This window comes from Ruditapes philippinarum, unplaced genomic scaffold (assembly GCF_026571515.1).
Source record: "Ruditapes philippinarum isolate M1 unplaced genomic scaffold, ASM2657151v2 ctg327_1_1_1_1, whole genome shotgun sequence".
Classification (NCBI taxonomy): Eukaryota; Metazoa; Mollusca; class Bivalvia; order Venerida; family Veneridae; genus Ruditapes; species Ruditapes philippinarum.
Genome location: NW_026851725.1, coordinates 244,355 through 268,423, shown reverse-complemented (window position 1 = coordinate 268,423; position 24,069 = coordinate 244,355). Strand labels below are relative to the sequence as shown.

The 24,069-nt window shown below is 30.9% G+C and overlaps 1 protein-coding gene across 2 annotated transcripts in view; it reads left to right on the top strand.

The window, feature by feature from the left end:
- Positions 1-24,069, top strand: part of LOC132738218 (homeobox protein Meis1-like) — a 126,364-nt gene that overhangs the window by 4,269 nt on the left and 98,026 nt on the right. Inside the window, exons 2-7 of one of the 2 annotated variants that reach the window (XM_060725684.1) lie at positions 12,755-12,900; positions 13,132-13,370; positions 14,491-14,638; positions 15,866-15,916; positions 16,904-16,954; positions 17,714-17,866. In XM_060725684.1, the coding sequence (XP_060581667.1) occupies positions 12,889-12,900; positions 13,132-13,370; positions 14,491-14,638; positions 15,866-15,916; positions 16,904-16,954; positions 17,714-17,866 (654 nt within the window). In that variant the 5' untranslated portion in view covers positions 12,755-12,888. Of the gene's footprint in view, positions 1-12,318; positions 12,901-13,131; positions 13,371-14,490; positions 14,639-15,865; positions 15,917-16,903; positions 16,955-17,713; positions 17,867-24,069 lie in introns of those variants that run through there. The other variant, XM_060725690.1, reaches the window with a different exon arrangement.

Below are 24,069 nucleotides of genomic sequence, written 5' to 3'. Positions count from 1 at the left end.
ATGTGTTTACATATGGCAGGACCGAGAAATCTCCTAATTCTGCTTTATTAACGGCACTTGTTCCCGTAAAATCTATGAAGCCGGATAATATCGAAAATGAGATGTTGTACGCCGATTCCGACACTTGTGTATTTTTCTGTATAAATAAAGATTCTTTGCAGATCCGTTTTAAATTCCAGTTTTTGTCTTTGATTGACAGGGTGTATTAGTAACGTTACGAATGGATCTCTAAGGACGAGGGTTGGGTTAAGATGTGAGCAACAGCAATTTCTCAGATAGAATAGGGGTTACAACCCCGAAGAAACGTATTCCGATGAAACTATCTTAACTGATTAAAATCCCCCTTGGTCTGATTAAAGTGACTATTTCATTTAATTCAATACATTACCTGATTATATAGAACGGCTTTCAGCTGCTATTACGTTCGAGATTTTAACCAGAAACGTCAAGAAGAAGTAATATACAATTGAAAAAAAAATATATCTATAACTTTAATTTTATTTGATATACATTGTATTACAAACCGCAAATGTCGCTGTCAGGCAAAGAAATGCCGCGTGATAATGTGATGAATCTGTACTATAAACGACTTTATGCACTTTTCGTGTAAGCTCTGCAGATATATTTGTTAACATATTCACGTATTTAATGTTCTGCCAACTGTTGCCATAATCTCTATATCGAACAAGGGCACTTTTTTAAACATTCTTTCAATAAAAGGTTGTTTTTTTACATTATACTGCATTGCCTAATGTTAATAAAAGTCTTACAACAAATTATGAATAAGATTTGTAAAAGGTGTTTCACATTATATTGGGTCTTTATAAAAATCTTGATTAAGAATCAACATCATTTGTGTTAAAAACACCTGGATTTATGTATTATGCCATTTTATACAAGAATTTACATCAATATCATATCAATTTTATTTATTATTCTTTCAGAAAAAAAACTAATATTTCAAAGGTAACCTTTTTTAATAATACCATTTTGCATTTGAATACATAATAAATATGTTGATGTATTCAGCGAGTATATCTATATATTCGGCTTATTTTTACTTAGAGTATATTGTTTTACAAACAATCTATGTACATTATTGTAAGCTCTACAATAAGCAGGTTCTGTAATTATTCTGCAAAGTTCTCAATCAAGGTGATACGGAATCCTCGTCAATTATCTTTACTTCACTAATAGCTGAAAGTGCCGAAATGATACTGAAAAGTGATTGGATCTATGACAATTGAAACATTACAATGTATCCATAACATTTTTATTAATAAGAATAAACTGTGAATCTACGAGAAAAAAAAACATCAAGTAAGATTTGAATTGACCTTTCTACAAAAAGAACAGTAATCAAATAACTTTAATCTGTAAAATTAAGTATGACTAATTCAAATAATCATTAATAATGTTTGAATTGCACGTTTTTAATAGTCTACTTTTCTTGCATTTTACAACATTATATAGTTAACTTTTATATTGTATAGTTTTAAACAATGCGATGATATGCTCAATAAAAACAATTTCAAGAACAATGCAGCTGTTACTTTATATTGAAAATAAATTTAAACTTATCAAACTTTATATATAAATAACATATACAAAAAACTGTAATTTATAAATCATTACAAATTGTATGCACATTAGCTTTAGATAAAATAAAAAAGGTTCGACAGTTTTATGTAAAATATTTTAAAATGTCCAATGTTTAGAGTTGCAAGTATCAGATCATGTTGTTTCTTGAGGCACCAAACAGTTGTATTCCTTAATTTCTTTCTGTGCACATACAGTTGATCTTTCATTTCATTTCAAAAATCGAAATAATTTTGCCGGATTAACCTTTTTCCAAACAAGAGTTAAAGTTGTCAAAAATGTTTTTATGAAAATATGAAATATGACGTTAATGTTTAAGATACCTTGTTCAGACGTCTGTACACTCATTCATCATATGAATTCATTCAAATTATCAGTGTTGGAAAAAAAAAGTACATTCTTGTTTTCTCGAGTTAATATAGACTATTCAAATGTATTATATAATTCGTATTTACACAGCGGCAATAAAAGAACATTAAGTATGTCTTAGTGGTGCTTTTCAAACAATACTCAACACTTCAGATACATAAAACACATACAACTATGATATAACGAACTTAGTTCACACATAATATGTAACCACCTTATAAAAACAGCAATACTTACACATAGTAATAAATGTCTGTGTGGGAATTACTTAGAATTTGTGATTTGTCAATGCGGTATATTATCTTACACCAGCTAAAACAGATGCATATGATGGTTTTTTTGTTACTAATTTACAGAAATGGGTCATTTTATTATGTTTTTATTCAACTTTATCTTGGTAAAATTATATATTTATTATGTCAACTTCTAAGCATTCTTAAAAGGAAGTTTTTATCTTAAATAAGTGAACATTTCATGTACATAAATATAAACTAGAAATGTGTCTATAGGACAGGAGGATGTCCTCACAATCCACTGCTTCGACAGTCGACGGGTGGACACCGTTAAAGACGAACTAGGCCCCCTTCTTTCAAAAGGGTATCAAAATAAGCTAAAAATCTAGATAAGAATTACTTAAACTTCAGTAGAATATCTTAATTATATAAACATATTTTATTATAAAACGTATACAATAAGACTAATTCAATTAGTAGATTTAATATTGTACAAAGCATATAAAAAGCAATGTTAAAGAATTAATAGTCTGAATTTTCAGCTTGACATACTTCAATTTTTATAAAGAACGGTTAAAAATGGAAGCTTTAAGTCCAAAGTTAAAATCGTACTAGGCCTGTGATAGACTTTAGTATGGTTGCATCAAACAAACATGCTGGCTCGATTTGGAAGCATATAGTCCTTGCACCCTTTGTTCAGTTTACGCCAAGTTAATTGCATATTTACTTTGTTAGTTCATGTTTGAACATAAGCATTTAAATATATATATATATATATATATATATGATGTAATGAAATAATATAAAACCAGGGACTGATTCGACACCTTTAATATCTTTATTTCTGCAGTATGAATGCTGTAACATTGGCTGCTTCAAGTTGTATCAACGCTTTACGTAAATATTCTATGTCTATAAATTGCTGCTCATTTTCAAATTTTGTTGTGCATTTTTCAAACAAAATAATTTTATAAGCAAATGTTTTACGATGTCTAGATGTATCAGTCTTTGTCAATGAATATTATGAATGGGTGTCTACTATACATGCTCTATGAACTAATGCGTTTATTATAAAAGCAACTATACATTAAATATGACCAGCTTCATTTTAATCACATTTCATGTAGGTTTTGTTTGTCTTATATTAAGAGCAAATTAAAAGCGAATAAGATTAAAAGATGAAAAAGAAAAAAACAATTGTTATTTATATTGTTATTTTTTATCAACTGTCATACATTTACGTTTATACTGTTTGTTGATAAGAGAGGTTCAATGAGTGATGCAAGCATTGCTACGTGTATAAAATTTATGATTAAATGCATATTTAATTATAACCTAAAGCTTGATTCAATGACGTGATTACTCCTTTCTCATTAACAATTGTTTTCTGTCGCCTAGCAACGAGAAATACCGGCTGCATTGCATTGAAAGGATTCGATTTAAGTAACATGATACCAAGATGATACCTTTTCAAACCAATGCAGTAAATTTTCAGGATAACTTGTAAATAAGCAATACAAATAGCAGAGACATAAAATATAAATCTGCTTTAAACATGTCGGAGTTATAAGTTATTAAGCTTAGTTACTGTTAATATGGTGTCTTACGAAAAAAATGGGTCTATATCTCCTTTTTTAATAGACTTAACGTTCTTATAATGCCGCAACCTTTGCTTGATCCTGAAAATAATAAGCATCTTTTTTCACGAATTAATGCATAGCGTTATGCATTACGTTATTTATGTATAAATAACCTATTACGTAAGGTATGCAGGTTTCATTAGTTAGATCTATAGGCACATGAATTATTATTCCTATTCCTTATTCTATTAGATTCAGATTATTTGATACGGTGTCTACAATGTAGTCGGCTCACAAGTTTGCGTTCTATACGGTGCAAGACTAATCTTTTATGTCTAAAGCTGTGAAAAATGCGTATACAGTTTACACAAAAGTAATGTATACAGAATACAAAAAGAGCACAGCTTCTCTATTTATATAGAGAGAGGCATTTTATTTTATCTTATACATACATTGTGTATATTGCATACAAATTTCAAATTTAATGGTGATTTATTTCAGTGTCGTTTCAAAAGATATGTATGTAAAACGCTCTCATCTTGATGTTTCTATTTCTTTCGGGCAATAAATCTAAGACAGAAACCATATTACTCACAGTAATTCAAAAACATTGTCATAACACTTCGTGTGCCATTAAAATGGTGTTTTATGAAAATATTGTTTTCTAACATTTAAAATGAGCTCACCTCAGCATTAAAATAGATCTGATATAAATATAAAAGATAATCTTTGCAGCTAGGAAATCTATCATCCATCATTAGTATAAACGGTTTTTTACTGAAGGATATATATATTTAGATATGCTTATAGTTGCGGGCAGAGAAAAAGAAACCAAAAACAACACATATGGTATAAAAGTTCTGAGAATAACAGCAACTTTTATCTTTAGTTTGCTTTATATAACTGCATAAAATAATTCGTTTAAAATGTTACTTTAAAAGTTTTTCAAATACGTTGGCGTACAAGTAAATGCCTGGGTATACATGTGCAGCACGCGAATATGTCTATATGTATACTGGTATGCACGAGTCAGTTGAAAAAAAGTTAAATTATGATGGCACAAAATCTTTGAAATGATTTTGCTCCAGTTGCACAATACAGTAAAATTTGTTTCTCTTTAACAGACAAGCGCATCGGATGACAAGACGGAGTATTATTTTATCTCTTTTATATGGATTCGCAATTTCCGAACGACAGTTGTTTAGAATAATTTAGGGAGACAGTTTCGGCAATGAATCCGTTAAAATGCGATTTACATAGGTGAATACAAGATCTGCATTTACGGGGAAGTACGTGATCATGTTCTTATAGTCTATGTCCTAAAAAGGCATTCCATTCAGAAAACATATCACCCGATTTGTTTTTAACTGTGGGACATTATGTTTTTCCTGATCCTTTAATACCAGACCGGATCTAAAGAAAGATTAGTAAATCTAAAACACATTTTGATCTCAGGGAAAACTACGTTACGACACTTGATCAATATTTGTACGCTTTTTACTGGGTGTTTTATCTAAAATTCACATTCAAATAGCGATAATCTTACTAAAGACCATACTTTCCTCTTGAAGAAAAAAAAGATTCCCTTTAATCGACTAACAGTTCTATATCGAGTTTTGTTTGATTTGTGTTATATACGATGCCGATAAGAAATAAATGTTTCATTTGCGATTAGATGATTCCATATGGTCCGTCTGTATGAAAATGATAAATTGTGAAACGAAAGATAATCGTCTCGTTTTTATCAACATAAATATTAAAATAACATTGGCAAGAGCGTGCAATGTGTAACTCGAGCAAAAACAACATTACGCCATCGTTTTTTCAAATGATGCACAAAAGATGCTTTGCTTGAAATGTAAATGTGTCGCCATTAAGTTGCAGCATTTAATAACCAACCATAGGAGGTCATGAAACCACGTGGCTAAACATGGCGGTCGATGAATGAATTCATTCTTCGTGGGGAAGACATTCTTACCGGTGGCGTAATATCTCCACACCATGAATACTAATCTCAGCATTGTTGCATCGATTTGATATGTCACCAACATGACAATATATATAATCCGTTAACCAGTCGTGATTGATAAAACGTTTTAAATAACCTTGTAAAATGAGTCACACATCTAAAATAGCTTTTCTGAAAAGGCAGAAGGGGAAACATAATATTTTACCAATGTGACCTTGCCGACCTTATATTATCAAAGATCTGTGAGAAATGAATGACTTAGAAAATGCAGACTGTTTCACAGCACCAAGAATAAGATGCTTGATGTTATTATAACATACGGATAGTAGAAGGCAAATAATTAACAAGCAACAAGGAATATGTGTTGTTTTTTAAAGGGGCTACCAAGCCTCCTATACAATCTACCAATGACATATTTGTCCATTTTCATGTAAAATTATATGTATAAATAACAACCAAACCAAAATACTTCATCTCAGTCTATTAGCCTCTTCACACCATTTATGGACATTGAAAACATGTCCTTCAAAATTAAAAAATAAAGCTTAGTGTTTGCATATATTGCGCCGTTCAATCTCATTTATGTTTGTAAGCGTGTTACAGAAGTCTGATACCAAAAGGAGTAAAATTATTTACAGCAACAACATTGTCACTTTTCAAACTCAAATTATACAAAAAATACTTGACCAAATATCTAGGTCATTAATGTAATTAACACGACAGACTATCATTTACGTTTCGCAACCATACTATTTAGGTAGGAATGTTATATCACTGTAATTTATAATATATTTGCCATAGTAACGGGGATATAAATTTAGATGAATTTTCAAACTCGGGGAAGTAAATTATTACATTCTTTTGCTTTAAGTATTAGAGATCTACAAAAATAAGTTACATTACAAATTACGCAATTAATTCTACTTTATGCATACCTATAGCAATTTTTTCAAAAACATAAGTAAAGAAGGATATCAAGAAAGTCAACCGTTAAGCGAAATATACATTAATTAATAATTTTCATGCTACTATCAAAGCGGTTCGGTAAAGTTTTACTGTTGTTTTCTTTTAAGAACTTCTGCTCTGCTCAATAGGTACAGCAATGGATTTGTAATGAAGAGTTCACTGGTTCGATGCTCGGGCGAGGCGGAATTTCTCATTGCCAATTTCGGATATTTACTGTAATGATCACATTTGTCTCTCACTTCGAATTCAAGTAGTCTGTCACTTGCGGAGAAATTGTTAAGTACTGGTAAATTATCAAAGACAGCCAGTTAGATGGACTGACCTCAGAAATATGACCAATTGTGCGTTAAAATCGGCGTAAAGCTATAAGCTCAAATGAATTAACAACAGCTGCTTCAGCTCGAAATAAAAACAACCACTTAAATGTCATTTAATAATTGTTTATTAATAGTTTAATGATAATTTTTTGTTGCTAGTGTTTTTTAAAGAAAAAGTTATGATAAAATAGTACTGGCCTTCATCTAGGACATTTCGTTATTATATTTGTGCTAATTTTTGGTAATGATATTGTTCAATGAAAAAAAATATTTGGCAAGCTAGCCCGGAAATCTTACAAGAATTGTAGCATTTTAGACAAAATAAGACACTTCTTTTCTTGATATTTATTTCGTTTGAATACCAACTAATTCTTTAAAGTTTATATTTGCCTGAGGTTAGGAAAAGATATGTGTGTGTATATATATATAATCATTAAAATTTTATTCTCAATAAAATATACTAGTAACAGAAGTGAAGTTGTTTAAACATAAAATCATAATTTGCTCTAACCGTGTCGAGTTGTTTATTACTAATTAATTAATTAATTAATTTATTTAACAGTTACTCAGTTTGTTTCGAGCATGAGTCACTATCTAAATATAGTACTATAAAGACTTTGTGCTGTATTTAAACAAAAACCTTCAAATATAATACTTCTCTAATCGGCATTCCAACAAATAATTTAAGAATCAATTGCAATTTCGTAACGATCTGATATCATAAACAAAAACATTGGGGAGAAAGGAAATCTTATTAATGAATTTCTTTCTTGCTGGTAATTAATTAAACATCTTGTGTACGCAACGTGTTTTTAATGGACGCTATACTACAATTTTCGTATCTCGCAAATAATAAGGCGTTCGCTCTTCGATTGTTCCCTATGGAACACAGAGCAGTGAGAGTCAAGGAATGAATAAAATAATTCATTTCTTCTGCACATTATTCATTTCCCCTGACAGGCTAGCATTTCATTCACATTCATTGAATTATTCAACAGTTTTTGGAGGGTCATCATTATTGAATTTTAGTGAAGGCTCTAAGATGAAATTCTGCGTTATATGTCCGGTGGTCTACATACCTAATGTGGTGTGAATATGATTTGATATGAGAAAGTGATTGAAATAAAACCTGGTGGTGTGGTTGTTGTTAGTCATTCTAGAAGGAGAGAGACACCATCGTCATTAAATTCAAATAAAAACCGCCAACCATTCCGTGATATGGAGTCCAGAATATAGCATTATTTACAATGGCAGATTCTACCTCGAACGTTTTTGTCTTTATTATTTCAACACGTATTGAAAATAATGGCATTACGTTTTACACGTTTCTCGCTCTTCCACGCAAAGTTACTAAAACTATCGTCCGTAAATTCATTATTTAAATTAAGTTATATATACTTCTTGTGAAATAATGTTGGTAAATATATTTTGAATGACATCCTTGATAGACATTTTGTTTTTCTTTGCATGTTAAGTTTACCATCTATTTACCTAGCATAAATATGTACAATGTATTATTGTTCTTAGTGTACACCTTAACATTCTTCCTTGCTTATCTTGCATAAGTTGTTTAGGGCAAGGAAACATTTTTTTAAAGGAACTACACTAAGGTCTAAATGCCTATTTATAAACATACACATTGATCAACTGAGGAACTTATAGTGGAAAATATGGAAAAAAAAGAATAAAGAAATATACTCTGAATTATAAAACTAAAAATCGATTTTAAAACGATTCTTAGCCGTTTTCAAGGCTTCATTTTTGTGTCATTCTGCATTATAAAAAAGATCATTCTGGAACACGGGGTGTCTAAAATTTTAGCGCACAAGTTATTGGTCAACAAAACTAAAAAAATCAAGTTTCGTTATGTCAGAAAAAACTTAGTGGAGTTTAAACACAACTTTGTTAATGAGTTATAGTGAATAACTTGGACAAGTTTATTACTGTATTTTATTATCATATGGAAGCGGCAAAAAGAAATTAAACAGATGCGGTAATGCTATTTTTAATAGTTTTATAGGTAAAAATATCGTGAAAGCTTCACAATTTCGTCTGACTTGTCCAATTTAGCTGTCTTTACCGTTCCTTCTTTTTACGCCTTTTTTAAAAATAATTAGCTTATTTGCTCAAAACCGAAGACCAGATATCATCTTTCTTACTTTATATCTGTCAAAAAATCAGCTATTAATTTTATATTGTACTTGTAACGTTAAGGGCATCAAAATGTTAAAGACTGACATTCTTAATGTATGTTGTGTAGAATTAACCAACGATCTTACGTATAAAATGTAGCTCTTTAAACGGGAATAAAACATACATTTATTAAGATAATTTGTATGTCCTTGTATATTTAAAAATCAGCATGATTTGTTTACTTTATTGCAAAACTTGATACAATATACTGCAAAAACATCTATTGCCGCGTCCAGCTTACACATTTCTGTCATATGCAAACAATATTAAACATGTATATGGACCATAAACAGCTTAATACTTAACAAAGTTATATTTGCATTACATGTATATAAATTAATTGATATATGTATATATATATATAAGCATATTTTATATAGATATTTTATATAATCAGGTAACAATATTTTGAAATATTTAAAACAAATATTTCATTGTAATGTTGTGATATCTAATTAACATGTTAGTGTAAATTTGTACATTTAGAAACGGGCTGTTTGGCAAATATTTTAAAGTTTATCTGCATTTGTCAGAAATGACAATAAGGTAGCATAAATGTTATAGTTGTTGCTTTAATATTTCTTATAAATGTGAAATAAGTACTTGTAAATGAAATATATTTCCATATGCAGGTATATGGCAGAAATGTGACGTTTTTTCTTACTATCAGATATTATATAGTTTGTGTTCCTTATAATGAAACAGTATCAGATTTACATTTGAAAGATTTTGTATTGTATATACATGAATTAACAGATGATCATATTTTGTTTCACAGAATCCCTAATATATACTTGTATATTAGGTAACCTCAACTTTGCAGTAGGTAATGCTAGCATTACAGGCAGCGAAGTATGAGAAATTTTAATATTACAACGGCGGAATTTATTACATTTATACGAACATCTAAAGACGCACGGGATCGTAAATTTGTTATATTATATTGTTTGGTTTTCAGAAAGTCTACCTGTTCCTATTTTTTTCGCTAATTTTCTGCCGTCATATCGTCATTTGTGGTAATATTCATACGTAAATAAATGCTAACTTAAGCTTATTTTTAAAAACCAATTTATCAACAAAATTAATTAAATTTCACTCGCTATCTTGACCTAGCCATTGAGCTAGAAAATCCGTTTACACTTGATTTGTTTCCGTGATAGGGGTTCATTTCATTTTGATTCTGCACGAAATCGGCGCAATTATGGAAATAAAACTGAAAGTTTAAGGGTCATTATGGGCATTTTATTAGGTAGTTTTCTGTATTTCGTCGTCTATTTAGTAAGTCGCCGATGACCCAAGGGATCGGGGCTAAACTGCGCACCCGATATCGCTGCCATCTCGGGGTGTCATCAGGGATGTGTTGTTATCAGTGGTTCTATCGTCACGTTATCCTTATCACTTTGTTATCCTTTAATTCAAGGTTATGAAGCGGTCGTTTAACTAATCTATTTTGGGTTGGCTGACTGGTTGAACAGTCGTTCATTGCAATAAGGAAATTAAAACAAAAATAACAAAATTATATAAAAATAAAAAACGACAAAAATCTATTATTAGTATCTTACTTTAAATAACTCTCTTTATGAAGTCTATAATATTGTGTCAGTTTTTGTTATCTAAAATTTTATCAAAAAAGTGTTTAAGAAAAAAATCTAGCGTTCATAATGTCGAATGAAATTCCAAAATAATGCGATTTTGTTATAAAAAAATATGAGGCATTTGACTCAGTGGTGTACTTCTAATTCTAAAAATACGTTTAAAAACGAAAAACAATGAAAATAAATTTAGCATTTAAACTAATAAAATGTCAAGTAAAGATGTAACTACAAAATATCAACTTTACAATGTTAAAGCAAATGATGTCTTTTCTCGGTCAGTTATCATGTTATATTTAATTTCAGTAAAGATGTTAAAATGCGTGAACGCTGGCATTGTCGTGGAAATGTTAAGTTCACTTAACAGTATGCATTTAGTTCCTAATAAAAAGCAATGATTATAGCAAAATTATATATTACATTATTTCGGAACAGTTATTTTTCATGTCTATATGAATTAAAGTTTACAGACTTAAACTTAAATGACATCGTCTTTAAACAATGAAAACAATTACTTCAAAATGAAATAAAAAGAAAAATTGAAATAGACGTTTGACATCATTTTGATATTTCCTATTTGAGTTACAGCAACTTCAATTTAAAAAGAAAGTAAAAGCGTTGTTCCGTTTACGCGCCTCGTTCTTACCTCAATTTTAATAATTTTAATACAAATAAAGTGTCCATATCAAAACAAAAATGTCCATTTTAAATCACGTTTTTAAATTCAAATACAAAATTGTCACTTGCCGTACTTTAAAACAGTTTAAAGATTGTTTAAATAGGGAAAAAAACAAGAAAAAAATCGCTGTCTAAAAGAAGAAAATACAAAGTTTTGCAACATTTCTTAAGTTTGTTCATAATCAACACAAATCACTAAGGCGGAGTTATTGATTTCACTTACAGCAATGAGTCTACAATCCGGGCGGATCAATTTTCAGTAGGCGTTCTCAGAGGCGGGAAGTGGGAAATTGAGGCGGAAAGAAATTTACATATTCCCGCCTCCCCACTGCGCAGTAAAAGAAGGGTTCGCAGCGGGGAAACCATAACATAGAGAGCGGCAGATTACATATATCACACGGCTAAAATACTGTCACATTCTTCAATGTTTTATCAATGTGACGGATAACCATTCTGATACAGCTAATACACATTTGACATATCCGTACAGTTTGAAGATTTAAACACTTTACTGTTTAACTTTATCGTACACGTTTTCCTTCAGTAAAACACAAATCATTGCCAATCATTCAACAACACGTTTATTCTTTCCCACTGCGAGCTATTGTCGAGCATATCGTCTTTGACAGAGCTATACTTAAAGATATCAGAATGTATGAAATATTGATCAATCAAATAGAAACTAAATTAAAGCATGTTTTGTCTTTGTTTATACTAGCAGGGTTAAATATTTTATAGCTTTAAATATACAAATTTTCCAAAGTTTTGAGGCAATCTTGTTACAGTGTAATTTATCGGAATAGTTGGAATTGGGTCGGGAAAGACGCACACTGGTTTTCTGGCATACAGATACCAGCACTTCTGACACATTTAGACAAGGGGTTACTGCCGAATCTCATGACTGTATGAAAATGCGATATATCATAACTGAAAATCATTTTTCTTATCTGTAAATTCCCCAAGTGTGGTCTGATCTGTATCCTATATACTAAAATTCAAAACAGCCGTATATTCGCTAAGTCGGTCGATAAAGAAGAAAACAGCGCCTCATGCGCGACGCGCCGTCCCGCCCTAGGACGATATATCTCTTTCTGACAGCTCATTCGTTCGTTCGGTGTGCTGTATAGCGTACAAGGCATGATTGACAGCTTTACAGTGTTCGGCCGATACTAGAGACAGCATACTTGCTAAACCAGGCTTGTGATGATAGTGTGTAGAAACGTTTACTAACATTGACAGTTTTGTATTTCTTTGACAGAATCTCGGATTTGTTTATGCCATCCGGATACATATCGACGGAAAAACAGGGTGTTTTCAGTGCTTACGGACACGACGGCTATTCCGGAATCGGATACTTCGAAGCCTTTGCCTTGGACTGCGTGAAACGGGTCCATGGCTCAAAGGGTAAGGATATAAAGATTCTTAATTTTCGTAATTGGGTTACCGACGTTCTACGCGGTGTTTTGTGTCTGTGTTTTAATGGAAGTTTATAACCGTGAATTATGGTATTTTGGATAGAGATCGGAAAACGTGTAACGGTGCTAAGTTCATCAAAGCTATTAGTTTTTCTTTGCTTCTGCACTCAGCTGGATATTTTTGGATATATTTCTGAAATGTGTCTGTTTCTAATTTCAGTTGGAAAACGATTTCCCGGCCCACTATGGCGGTGCTCTGGCTGGGATGGAGAGCATGTATGATCCTCATCGGACCTCTATACCAAGTGGACACTCTATACCCCCTCACAGTAGTGTAAATCATGGGGGATCTATGCACAGTTCTTACCCGCCATACTCGACCAGTAACTCTATGGCGAGTATGGGAACAAATTCAACACAAGACAGTCAATTAAAACGGGATAAAGACTCTATATATGGGTAAGTGTGGGACACCCATTCAAGGATATATATAAGTAAATACGAGAAATAATTGAAAGTGAGGAAGTGTCCAAAAAAAACAAGTCAGAACACTGTTCATCCGAACAAAGAGTGAAGGAATTAAATTTGAAAAACAATGTCTTCGGAAGGCACAATACAACGAAACATGTGCATAGCGCATAAAACCACTATAATTTAACATCGCCGTGTTGAATTTAAGGTCAAATGTAAACAGACTATAATGTTTAAAATTAATGTTTTAAGCTAAAGTAAACGTTCACAAGTTGCTCAGGAAATTACGCAAATTGAGTCAATAAATATTGTTATCAAAATATGATATTTGCACAGGTTTTATAGACAATTCAAATACCTTTTGTTAATATTAGGCCATTGAGGATATATAAGTTCAATATGGGTATTTATTACATGCCGACAATAACTAGTCAATAAGCCTGTAATACAAATCCACAGTAATTGATACATCAAAAATTGTGTGCCGAATAGTCTTTATGCTGTATCTATCATTTTACACATACATTTGACAATTCATCAACATAGAAAAAAACATGGAATACCTTTAGCGATCACATATTCAGTAAACTAAGTGATAAAACACAGAAACATGAGTGATGCTCCGGGCCAAACATCAATACATAAACATGATAAACAGCAAAACAAAATGGCTGGCCGATACGTATTAACATATTTTTGTAAACACGCAAAGAAATCATTTATTTCCCTAATGATATAAACAAGCAGTATCACACAATTTTATACACATCTATCTGTACAAAAATAATTAACTGCTCAGAATAAAATAAAAACAAAAACGATAAAAATGAGAAGCATTTAACTGGATATCAAATTTTCAGTTTGATTTTTTTTGTAGTTATCAACTCGGCATTAATTGAAATTTTACGGTGTTGTATTTGAAGGAAATGACATATTCAATACGGAATAATTTTTTTAAAGATAAATAAATATTAGGTATATTTAATTAAAGTTTTTTTTAAGTTTTAATCAAGTTATACAGATATCAAAAATCGTAAAACTAAAAGAAATAAAATATTTAAAAAAATCATGAACAGGTAAAAAATGATATGGAATTTATGTGTTTTAGGCACCCGTTATTCCCATTGCTGGCGCTTATATTCGAGAAGTGTGAATTAGCAACGTGCACGCCACGAGAACCCGGGGTGGCCGGCGGGGACGTGTGCTCATCTGAGTCTTTCAATGAAGATATAGCAGTTTTTAGTAAACAAGTTCTGGTAAGTTTGTTTTATACTCGTGGTAATTTATTGTCAACAATTTGGTTTACTTTTTATTTTTTTTTTTACATGTTGTATTATCACTTTTTACCGGTAAGTTATATAAGTAAGAAAAAAAATCCCATACGCACTAAACTGCGTGCAATTAACCTTTAAAGCCCATTTAGTCGTTTGTAAAACAAACAATTGTCTCAATATACATTACAGGTTTTGCATTAAACTTTTTAAATCCTTAATCCGCCGTAAAGTGACCCTTGTCTCGACTTTTAATATTATAAAATTTACAATAAATAATCAGGATAACTGAACATATTTATACAATCAAAAATAACATTATTTATTCTTTAGAAGTGATTAAAACGATTAGTTACAATTTAAAGAATAGGGTTATTCTACCTTGAACAAAACATGGTTTTGTGGAATTTAAATTCAATAAAATCATAAAAAGGCAATAACCATGCTGATCCGTAATGCATAAATTATTTTAATAAGAATGTATTTAACTTTTAAGGGGTTTTATTTTTTTTAAACCGATTGCCAGCCGGTTTTTAAATATTTATATACAAGGTTTATTTTATACATAAGAAATTATGTATCTGGAGAGAGAGTCGTAAGTCACTTATTTATCTTAAGTAGATACACAGAGTAACCGGTCAATGTTATTACCCTTTTATGTAATCAATTGACAATTTGGGTTATATTTAAACATTAAAAGTCCTACTAACAATCTTAATAATAATGACTATCGCCTTAAGCTTCCAAGCTGGGACGAACTTTAGCAATAAAAACAAATTGCAGGCATTATTCTCCAATGACATGATCCGCAAAAAAACTGATATTGCTTCCAGACCAAAATATTTCATGTTGTTTTCTCAGAGAAATAAATATATATTTATATATTGCACGAGTAGTTTTCTCTTGATAATTAAAAATACATTTAATGCATACAATTCTAACTATTAAGTACAATTTTAATATTATAAGGAATTTGATTTGTACAACGCATACAATGATGGGGACTTTTGTATATCACATTTGATTACAAATAAACATGAAACCTAATGTAACTTCTGTATCAAAATAGTTCTTATTATATTCATATATTCAGAAAAAAAGAATGAATATGTACATTTAGGAAAAAAGAATTATGTATAACTATGATGACAATATTTTTATTTACTCATGAAAATAATTTACTCAAGTTTTTTTCTCGTATTCAATTCACAGGCACGCTCGGACAAACCCTTGTTTTCATCAAATCATGAACTTGATAGCCTGGTAAGATACCATTTTCTATTTTAAAACATTATTTCTTTATTCTTCTTGCATTTCATTTCCAATTTACATTTTATATCTATTATACGTTGTCCACTGTTTACTCATAAAATAGACATGAATTCGGGCTTTAAACATTTTCGCACTAAAAGTGTCAAAATAAGAAATAAAACGATGGAACCCTATACAGTACAGTGAGGAGCGTCTGAACACATCCGAAAATATATGTCTATTTAAAATACTAGTCTGTAAAACCGAGATAACATTCCGTAAATACGTATCACGATACAAATAGGTTCAACATGTATAGCACATCGACAGATTGAAATCCTAAACCTAGCTAGATTGTTATGATAAACAGGCCCGGTCAAAACCCAGCGTTTTCCCCTGGCATAAAATTCACTCTCTCTACACGTCTAGCGATGAAAATTACTAGTTTTTGAATTACCTTTCCAGTTCGTCTAATGTCATACATGTAATAAAAATCGCGCAAATTTTCGCATTTTTATATCGAGTGAAAGTATCCGTAGAATTGAAACTTTCAACGAACCATGGGACCTTGCATTTTTTACTGAAATAATGGCAAAATAAAACACATGGCTCGTTTAGAAATATACAAGTATACTAATAAGCTAGCAGATGGGAAGGTTCTCTAATGTGAATCTTAAGGCATTTGCCTAGAGGTGTTAATTTCCTTATAGTCGACGGGAATCTTGGACCAGATTGAATACAGGGGGTTTCCAATATGGCCGATGCAATTAAATTCTCGCTAGAGCTAGCAATTGACACCTTGGCCCAATTTTAACCATCTTTATTATATAAAACATTAGCTATCATTGCCTTACAATCAGATGTTGGCAGTTACGAAAACATATTTTGTCATAACCTAATAAATTTAATACATTTCACCCATGATATGTGTATAGAACAAAAACATATATTCTAAGTTATTATTCTAATTTTGTTTTCTATTTTATTCTTTTTATACAGATGATACAGGCGATTCAAGTTCTACGTTTCCATTTATTGGAGTTAGAAAAGGTAATAATCTTTCTCGACTACTTTATTTTATTCAACAAAAAAGACAGACAAGAAAACACTGTAATAAGTCAATTCAAAAACAGAAAAAACACAAGACAATAAATTTCAATAACAATTTTACTGCAAGCTAAACTATACCAGACAGTGTGGAACATAAATACACTATTGAAAATATATAATTACTCATTGATATATTAGTTTTTTTTCTTCAAAGCTTTAGATAGGAGAACACTTGAATTTGCGCAGTGTACAAATTAAATCACCTACGTCTTGGGTTTTGAATGTTATCTACGGTGATATTCTACAAACTTAACAATTTTGTAATGTAGGACCAGATACGACCTTCCGGACGTACAAAAATCCCTCCTGATAAGAAATAAGCTAACAAATTTACTCGCCTTAAAATATTTGTGTTTGTGTTGGTTTATAAGAGCAAATAAAAGATTTTATCGAGATTTTCTTAACATTAGCAAGGACAATTACGCCAGATATAATGATAATCTTCTAATATCATGAAATGTATACTGCCAAACTGAGATAAAAAAATATTCCCAAAACACGACCAAGTCATATATTCTATTTAATTTCATTGTATCAAACAGATTTAAATGTCTACATGAAATCGACGTTAAAGCATTTCCGTGTTCGCATCATATGATTAATATCATTAATCAAAACTAAAATTGATGTTATTTTTTTCTTTCGTTTTTTTCCCTCTACCATTTAAATAACAATATTGTTTGTTATTTATATTTTCAGGTTCACGAATTGTGTGACAATTTTTGCCATCGATATATTAGTTGTTTAAAAGGCAAAATGCCTATAGACTTAGTGATAGATGAAAGAGAGGGAACGGGTAGTACAACGTCAAAAAGCCCGGAAAATCCGGACCCGTCAGACCTTCAGGATCCCGTAAGTTACCTTTTACTTATTTTGTTTTATCTCACAGTTTGGATTTGCCGTGCATTTTATGATACAATTGTTACAGGACTTTGGCCTCTTCTTAAATACCATTTCCTTGCCATGTAAAATATATCTTAGGAGTAGGAAAAAAGCAATTGGCATGGTCAATATTTTTACCATTTACATGAGAAATAGCGCCCCATTCTCCTGCCTGACCCGAGACAGAACAAACCAAGAGATTGTATTGATCTCCAGCCTATCTCTATAAATCAAATGCAATTGTTTATTTGTGCGAAAAATTCGCCAATATCACTTAAGTGACTATATTTGGACGTATGGAATTGATTCGGCTATACTCAACAAAATTGTAATGGATATAAATAATAACAATTTAAGGCTTCGATATTATTCTGTAAAACAGTGTACACCAAATGATAAGAGAAATGGTAGTTTTGAAAAACAAAAACCCAGATTAAACAATGGTTTGTTTTATGTGATATATAAATATAAGAATAAGAAATCAGATAATTATTTTACAACCATGTTTACGAGTATTGACACAGCTATGTAGATAAATAACGGTGTAATTGATCATTGGCCTCGCCTGTGCTGGACAGTTTTGACAGACCAATATACTCATCACAAATGACACATCCTCCGGGATTTTACACGATTTATTACACATTTTGTGTTGATTGTGTGTAGGATCTTGTCCCACTGCACTATATGGCAAGTTTTTGAAAGTAATTGGGAAAACATCTGACAAGTTTGTGAAACATAAATTGCAAAATAACAAATTAACGCGACAAATGATTGCATATTTAAACATACAAAGTGGAAAGGGTGCTCACCACACACCGCGATGTACCATCGTTTGTGATTTATAAACAAAATAATGGTTAAATATAATTATGTTTCGTTTTTGAACTTTTCAAATAGAAGAAAATACAATATAATTTACAATATGCTTAACAGCATGGCGTGTTCATTAAAGACGGAAAAGGCAAATCGTCACTCTTTTAGGAATATGTAAATAATTTGAAGGGCTGATTCCCTTTGTTTTATGTCTGGTCCGCACAGTCAGATTCTCCATTCTAATTCACTGAAATTTAATACCACACACTCGCTGGTGATAAAAAGCGGCATAAATTACGCACACAAAATTACGCCTGAAAGAATTGCATAATTTATTGCAATAAAATTATGTTCAAGTTAAAATGACAAACAGCAAACGTAATTAGGCATTTTTTTTGTAATATGTGATTATCTTGCATTATTTCAAATATCACGAGCATCACAACATAAACATTTTCTGCTGTATAATTCATACCTGCATACTTAATTTATGTATCCCATGGAATAAAATTATATTAATAGATACATTTATATTATTTTATTGACAAGTAAAAATATGCAGCAAATTAAGGAGTAGCAAATTAAGTAGCATCATTCACTAAATTTCTTATATTAAGAAAAACATATTGGCTATTCTGCCAGAGAAAATATTTATAGTCATTCGTGAGCTAGACAGGTTTTATTATATATAATGAATTTCTTATTTATATGATACTAAATGGTTATTTCATGGTAAAGAAATGTGATACATCAGGTTTGGAGTATCAACAATCACAGACATATTTTTACTAGTATATAACAAGTATTGCCATAATATATACAATAAGAAATAAATACTAAATGTGCTTTGATATAAATATTTACGGATTATCGAAAAGTGCTTTTTTATATTATTAATATCAACAATTTTGGAAACGTAATAATTTCATATATAAACTTGTTTTCCAAAAATTAATTATAACAGCAAAATTGATGACAAGTTTTGTCAAGCACGAAATTTGCGCAAGTCAGTTGACATTACTGACCTTTGTACTATTTTCAAATGTCATATTGAGCTAGACGTGCAAAAACCGTTGATGGCAAGTATGTGTTTTGTTACATTAACAAAACAATAATAACTAAATATGAAAATTAAAAACTAAGCACAATAAAATATATATGTATCTTCATTTAAACACAACGCGTGAAATTAAATTAAAAAAAAAAAAAAAAAACCATAGAAAGTTCGTTAGAATATTTTAAAAGATTGAAATATTGGAAAATTTGGCGTTCCCCGTCATGCTCGGTGTGTGTCTATCAAATAGACACATTATTCAAACCTCAAAAACCATCCTAACGAAGGACCGTGTAGACGGCATTATCAGTAAATTGTGCTCTTGATCAGTAAAAAGGTTATGGGGGTTGTTTATTAAAATGATATTGTGAACCGCATACCCTATTATTAAAATAATTTAGGTATCTTAAAGAGTGCAAGCACCTGTCTTAATTACCATGCATTTTGAATGAAGTGTCTACAAAGCACTGAGTAGTTTACCCCTTACTTCGTTGTCCGGGTGGTTGGCCTCTCCGACCAAGATTTTATCTCTGTACATACATAGTAACCCAAGCATCCAGTCCCATTTCATAGAAAACTCGGGGAAATTATCAAACAATTGACAATGGCATGGCCTCGATGTGGAGATGATTATCAACTATTTCCTTTCACGTGGGTTAGGGAATAGACCCAATTTTCTATGTGTTGTAGAAGGTCAAATCTTTTCTACAATTAGATGAACAGTTTCGCTAATAATGAGATCAGTCATTAAATTATCATTTCGTCCAAACATTGTATGATTGCCCCCGCTAATGCTTGTATTTAATGTCATTTCCTACCATTGCTATCACTTTTGCCACGAATGCAATTCGTATTTAATGTAAAACTGATTATTTAACTTATCTTTCCTGTAAATACCTCCATGATTTTGTACATTTAAAAAAAGAATATTACCAGTTATAGTGCATATCATTTCAAAATTTAATGCATAGGTAAAAAAAGAATTTTTTTTATCCCATATTTCTATTATTTTATACAATTTCGTTGACATTGGTTGAAAGTACCAAGACAAAAAAGACAAAAATTCACTACGAATTTGTTCCGAGTGATAATCAATTAATAATTTTTAATAATTGAAAATAAAATGGTTATAATTTTTATTTAGATTTTTAAAGCTACAATAATTTAAAAAGTAAATTGAAATATATTTATATTAACACTGGTGTTTAGATATCGTGTGTACAGTGTAATTTATATGAGCATTATTATTAAATTCAATATATCATGTTACACAGCGAAAAACTAATGTATGTATCTGTTTTATTTATATCATTAAAACTCATTTGTAACGCACATTATATGACAGGTGTGTGACTGAAGTTAATTGTTATCACGTGATACTCAATGCCGACTTTGATGACCCGGTTATAATAAAACGTATGCGGTTTTTAATCGTTGGAGATATATAAATGAATAAAAAAAATATATATAAAAAGTATGAGTACATAACTAGTATATGTTATCAGAATATGATCTCAATGATCAGTGAGGTTGTTGAAAGTTATATTTTTATAGTCACGATAAGGTGAAATGTTTTAAACTTTTATCAACTTTTCTCTCACCTGTGCGTTAGTTATAATTTCAGCGACTATATATACAGTAAATATATTTGCCTACGGTCCTGTTTTTTATATGAAATATGTAATTAGAGTCACAAGGTTTACGTGTGAATAATTTAGTACAAAATAATTCTAGTTCGATTCATCTATATTTTAACTATATGATTTTATCGGTATTTACTATCATTTTTATAGATATCATGCCCATATGTTACCACTGAATCGGCGTTAGCAATAATTAGCCAGTACGCTTTTTATCGCTATGAATCATTTACGCTAAAATTTCTTTATACTTAGTGTTGACTACACCACATATTTATTTACCAGAGAAAGACAAGATACTGAAACAAAACCACCATTTTTTATCAATGTTGTGATTTTCATGTCATATACAATTGCAGTGTTACGACGTTTTTGTATGATCTTTGACATTCGAGTCTTTACCAATGTTAAGCAATAGCTTTGATGTTTGTATATACCCGGCCTTTAATTTACCCAACGCATGCATTCGGAAACGTTGTATTCTTTTATAAACAAAATACAATCAGATCTAGTTGAAAAGATGATGATGTATAATTTACCACTAAAAACGACAACTACTGACTATCAATGACAGTGTTTTGATTTCCGATCAACTAAGCTAACTCTTTGGGTGTTACAGATACTCACCAAAAAAGTGCATTTTGACATTATCAAGGATTGGATCACACACCTTTAATTTTCTGGTGATTGACATCGTTATAAAGAGTACTGATTTAAAGCCGGTGTAAAGTGAGTTATGTGTTTTAAAAATGATTTATTTCCGAGATTACGATGATCTATTTGCGTTCAGCAAAACGTCGAAAATTGTTTTATTTGTATTAAATGGCATATTTATAAAGAATCTTTATTATTATTGTTGATAGGCGTGTTTATGTGAAAATCACTCAATTGCAAGAAATTAATATGTTTTTCCTACGGAGATGCTTCTGTCGCTATAAATGACTTTTAAAAATGCATCCCAAAATCATTGACAAACCCAAACAAACACCATTGAACAGCCTAAATATCTAAAAATGATGTATGATGCTTCCGAGGGATCACTTTGTTTTCAGATTTTTAAGAAAATTCTCTATTTTACGTTTTAAAAATATATACATAATTATACAAAATATTTACTAAATATATTTTCTTTTTTTTAACTTTGCAATAGCAGTGCCAACATAATAAGGATATAAAATTTTATTTTCATAACTTATTTTTTTCTGATGTAAATATTTTTGATCCGAACTAAACGAGTAACAAAGTATCAGTTAGATATCTAAGGTTGTATTTCATATGGATTTTAACATAAATGACTCGTCAATCGCTTGTAATATAAACTCTTGCTTGCAAATTAATCACGTGTAAGAATTACTTAAGGCAATATTTACATATTACCATATCGTATTGACTTGATTTTCAACTTCTTATAGCCGACTACATACAAATCGTGTATCAGATTTAAAGCAAATTTAAAAGCTAAACTCCCTACAGTTTGGTTACGGTTTTAAACGAGCATTCGAATCACTTCGCTCATAAAATGTTTTATGATATTATAATTTGCATCAATATGACGGTAGTTCCTTTCGTCCTCCGGCATATTAAAGTTTTTTATCCAAAGTTAACTGAGCCGCCTCAAATACAGTATAAAACCCTATGAAATCATATGCAAAACTTTGCCAAAGGAAAAATTTAACTGGGGATATCATTCTCAAAACGGATTAATAACGCGCGAATGGCCAATGTAACGCATCGTTCAATAACATAAAAGAGCCCATCATAGGGAGGCGGGAAATTGTTCTTTGCGATTTGTAAATTTGGATGCCTTCTGACTTTTAATGAGATAGAAGGAATCCCATTTTAAATGCAAACAGACGTTCACATTCTCGTATCTGTTTCTACACCGTGACAATGTGCACCAGAAAAAGACCGCGGTCGCCCTCCTAACAACTTCACGTGTAATCACAATGACTCCTACCTTCACGGAACAATAACCGGAAATACTTAGCATATGCATCAGAGAAAATTCGAGTAGAGCTTTAATTTTGACTTTGGGCAATGCACAAAAACTCTTCGTCTAAAAATATTCAATCTCGTTGTTCAGGAAACACTTTCATTTAAGGCTGTCACTAAATTAGACCCTTTATTACTGAAAAATATCGTGTATCCATAACAATTCGCGGAAACCCAAGGGACCGCCGCCATTGTTACGTTAACACGTTATTAGCTGATGGTTTAATTGTTACTTTTACATTCAGTGTTAAGCTTGAAAATGCTGGATGATAATAACGCACCACTGCATGACATAAATTGATAAATTTCATTAGGAATAATCAGAAACTGCATTCCTAAGACCTAGTTGTAAACAATACATGAGAAAAATCGATGGAATGTTGCAATTACTGAAGGCTTTCCACATGACGGGTCAACATAATAGTGAATACCACGATACTATGCAATTTCAAAACATTAATAGTTTAACAGGATTGTTAAAATTCTTATCCACAGTTATGGTAGATCTGATAGAATACAGTTTGTAGCGATCAGCAATAAGGCTGTGGTGTAAGTTTCAAGGTATATACATTTAAAACACACATAACTGTAATGAATGAACGGTAAAATTATATCCACAAATCACTGGGATATACGCACACTGTCAAACTTAATGGAGCGTCTAACACTTG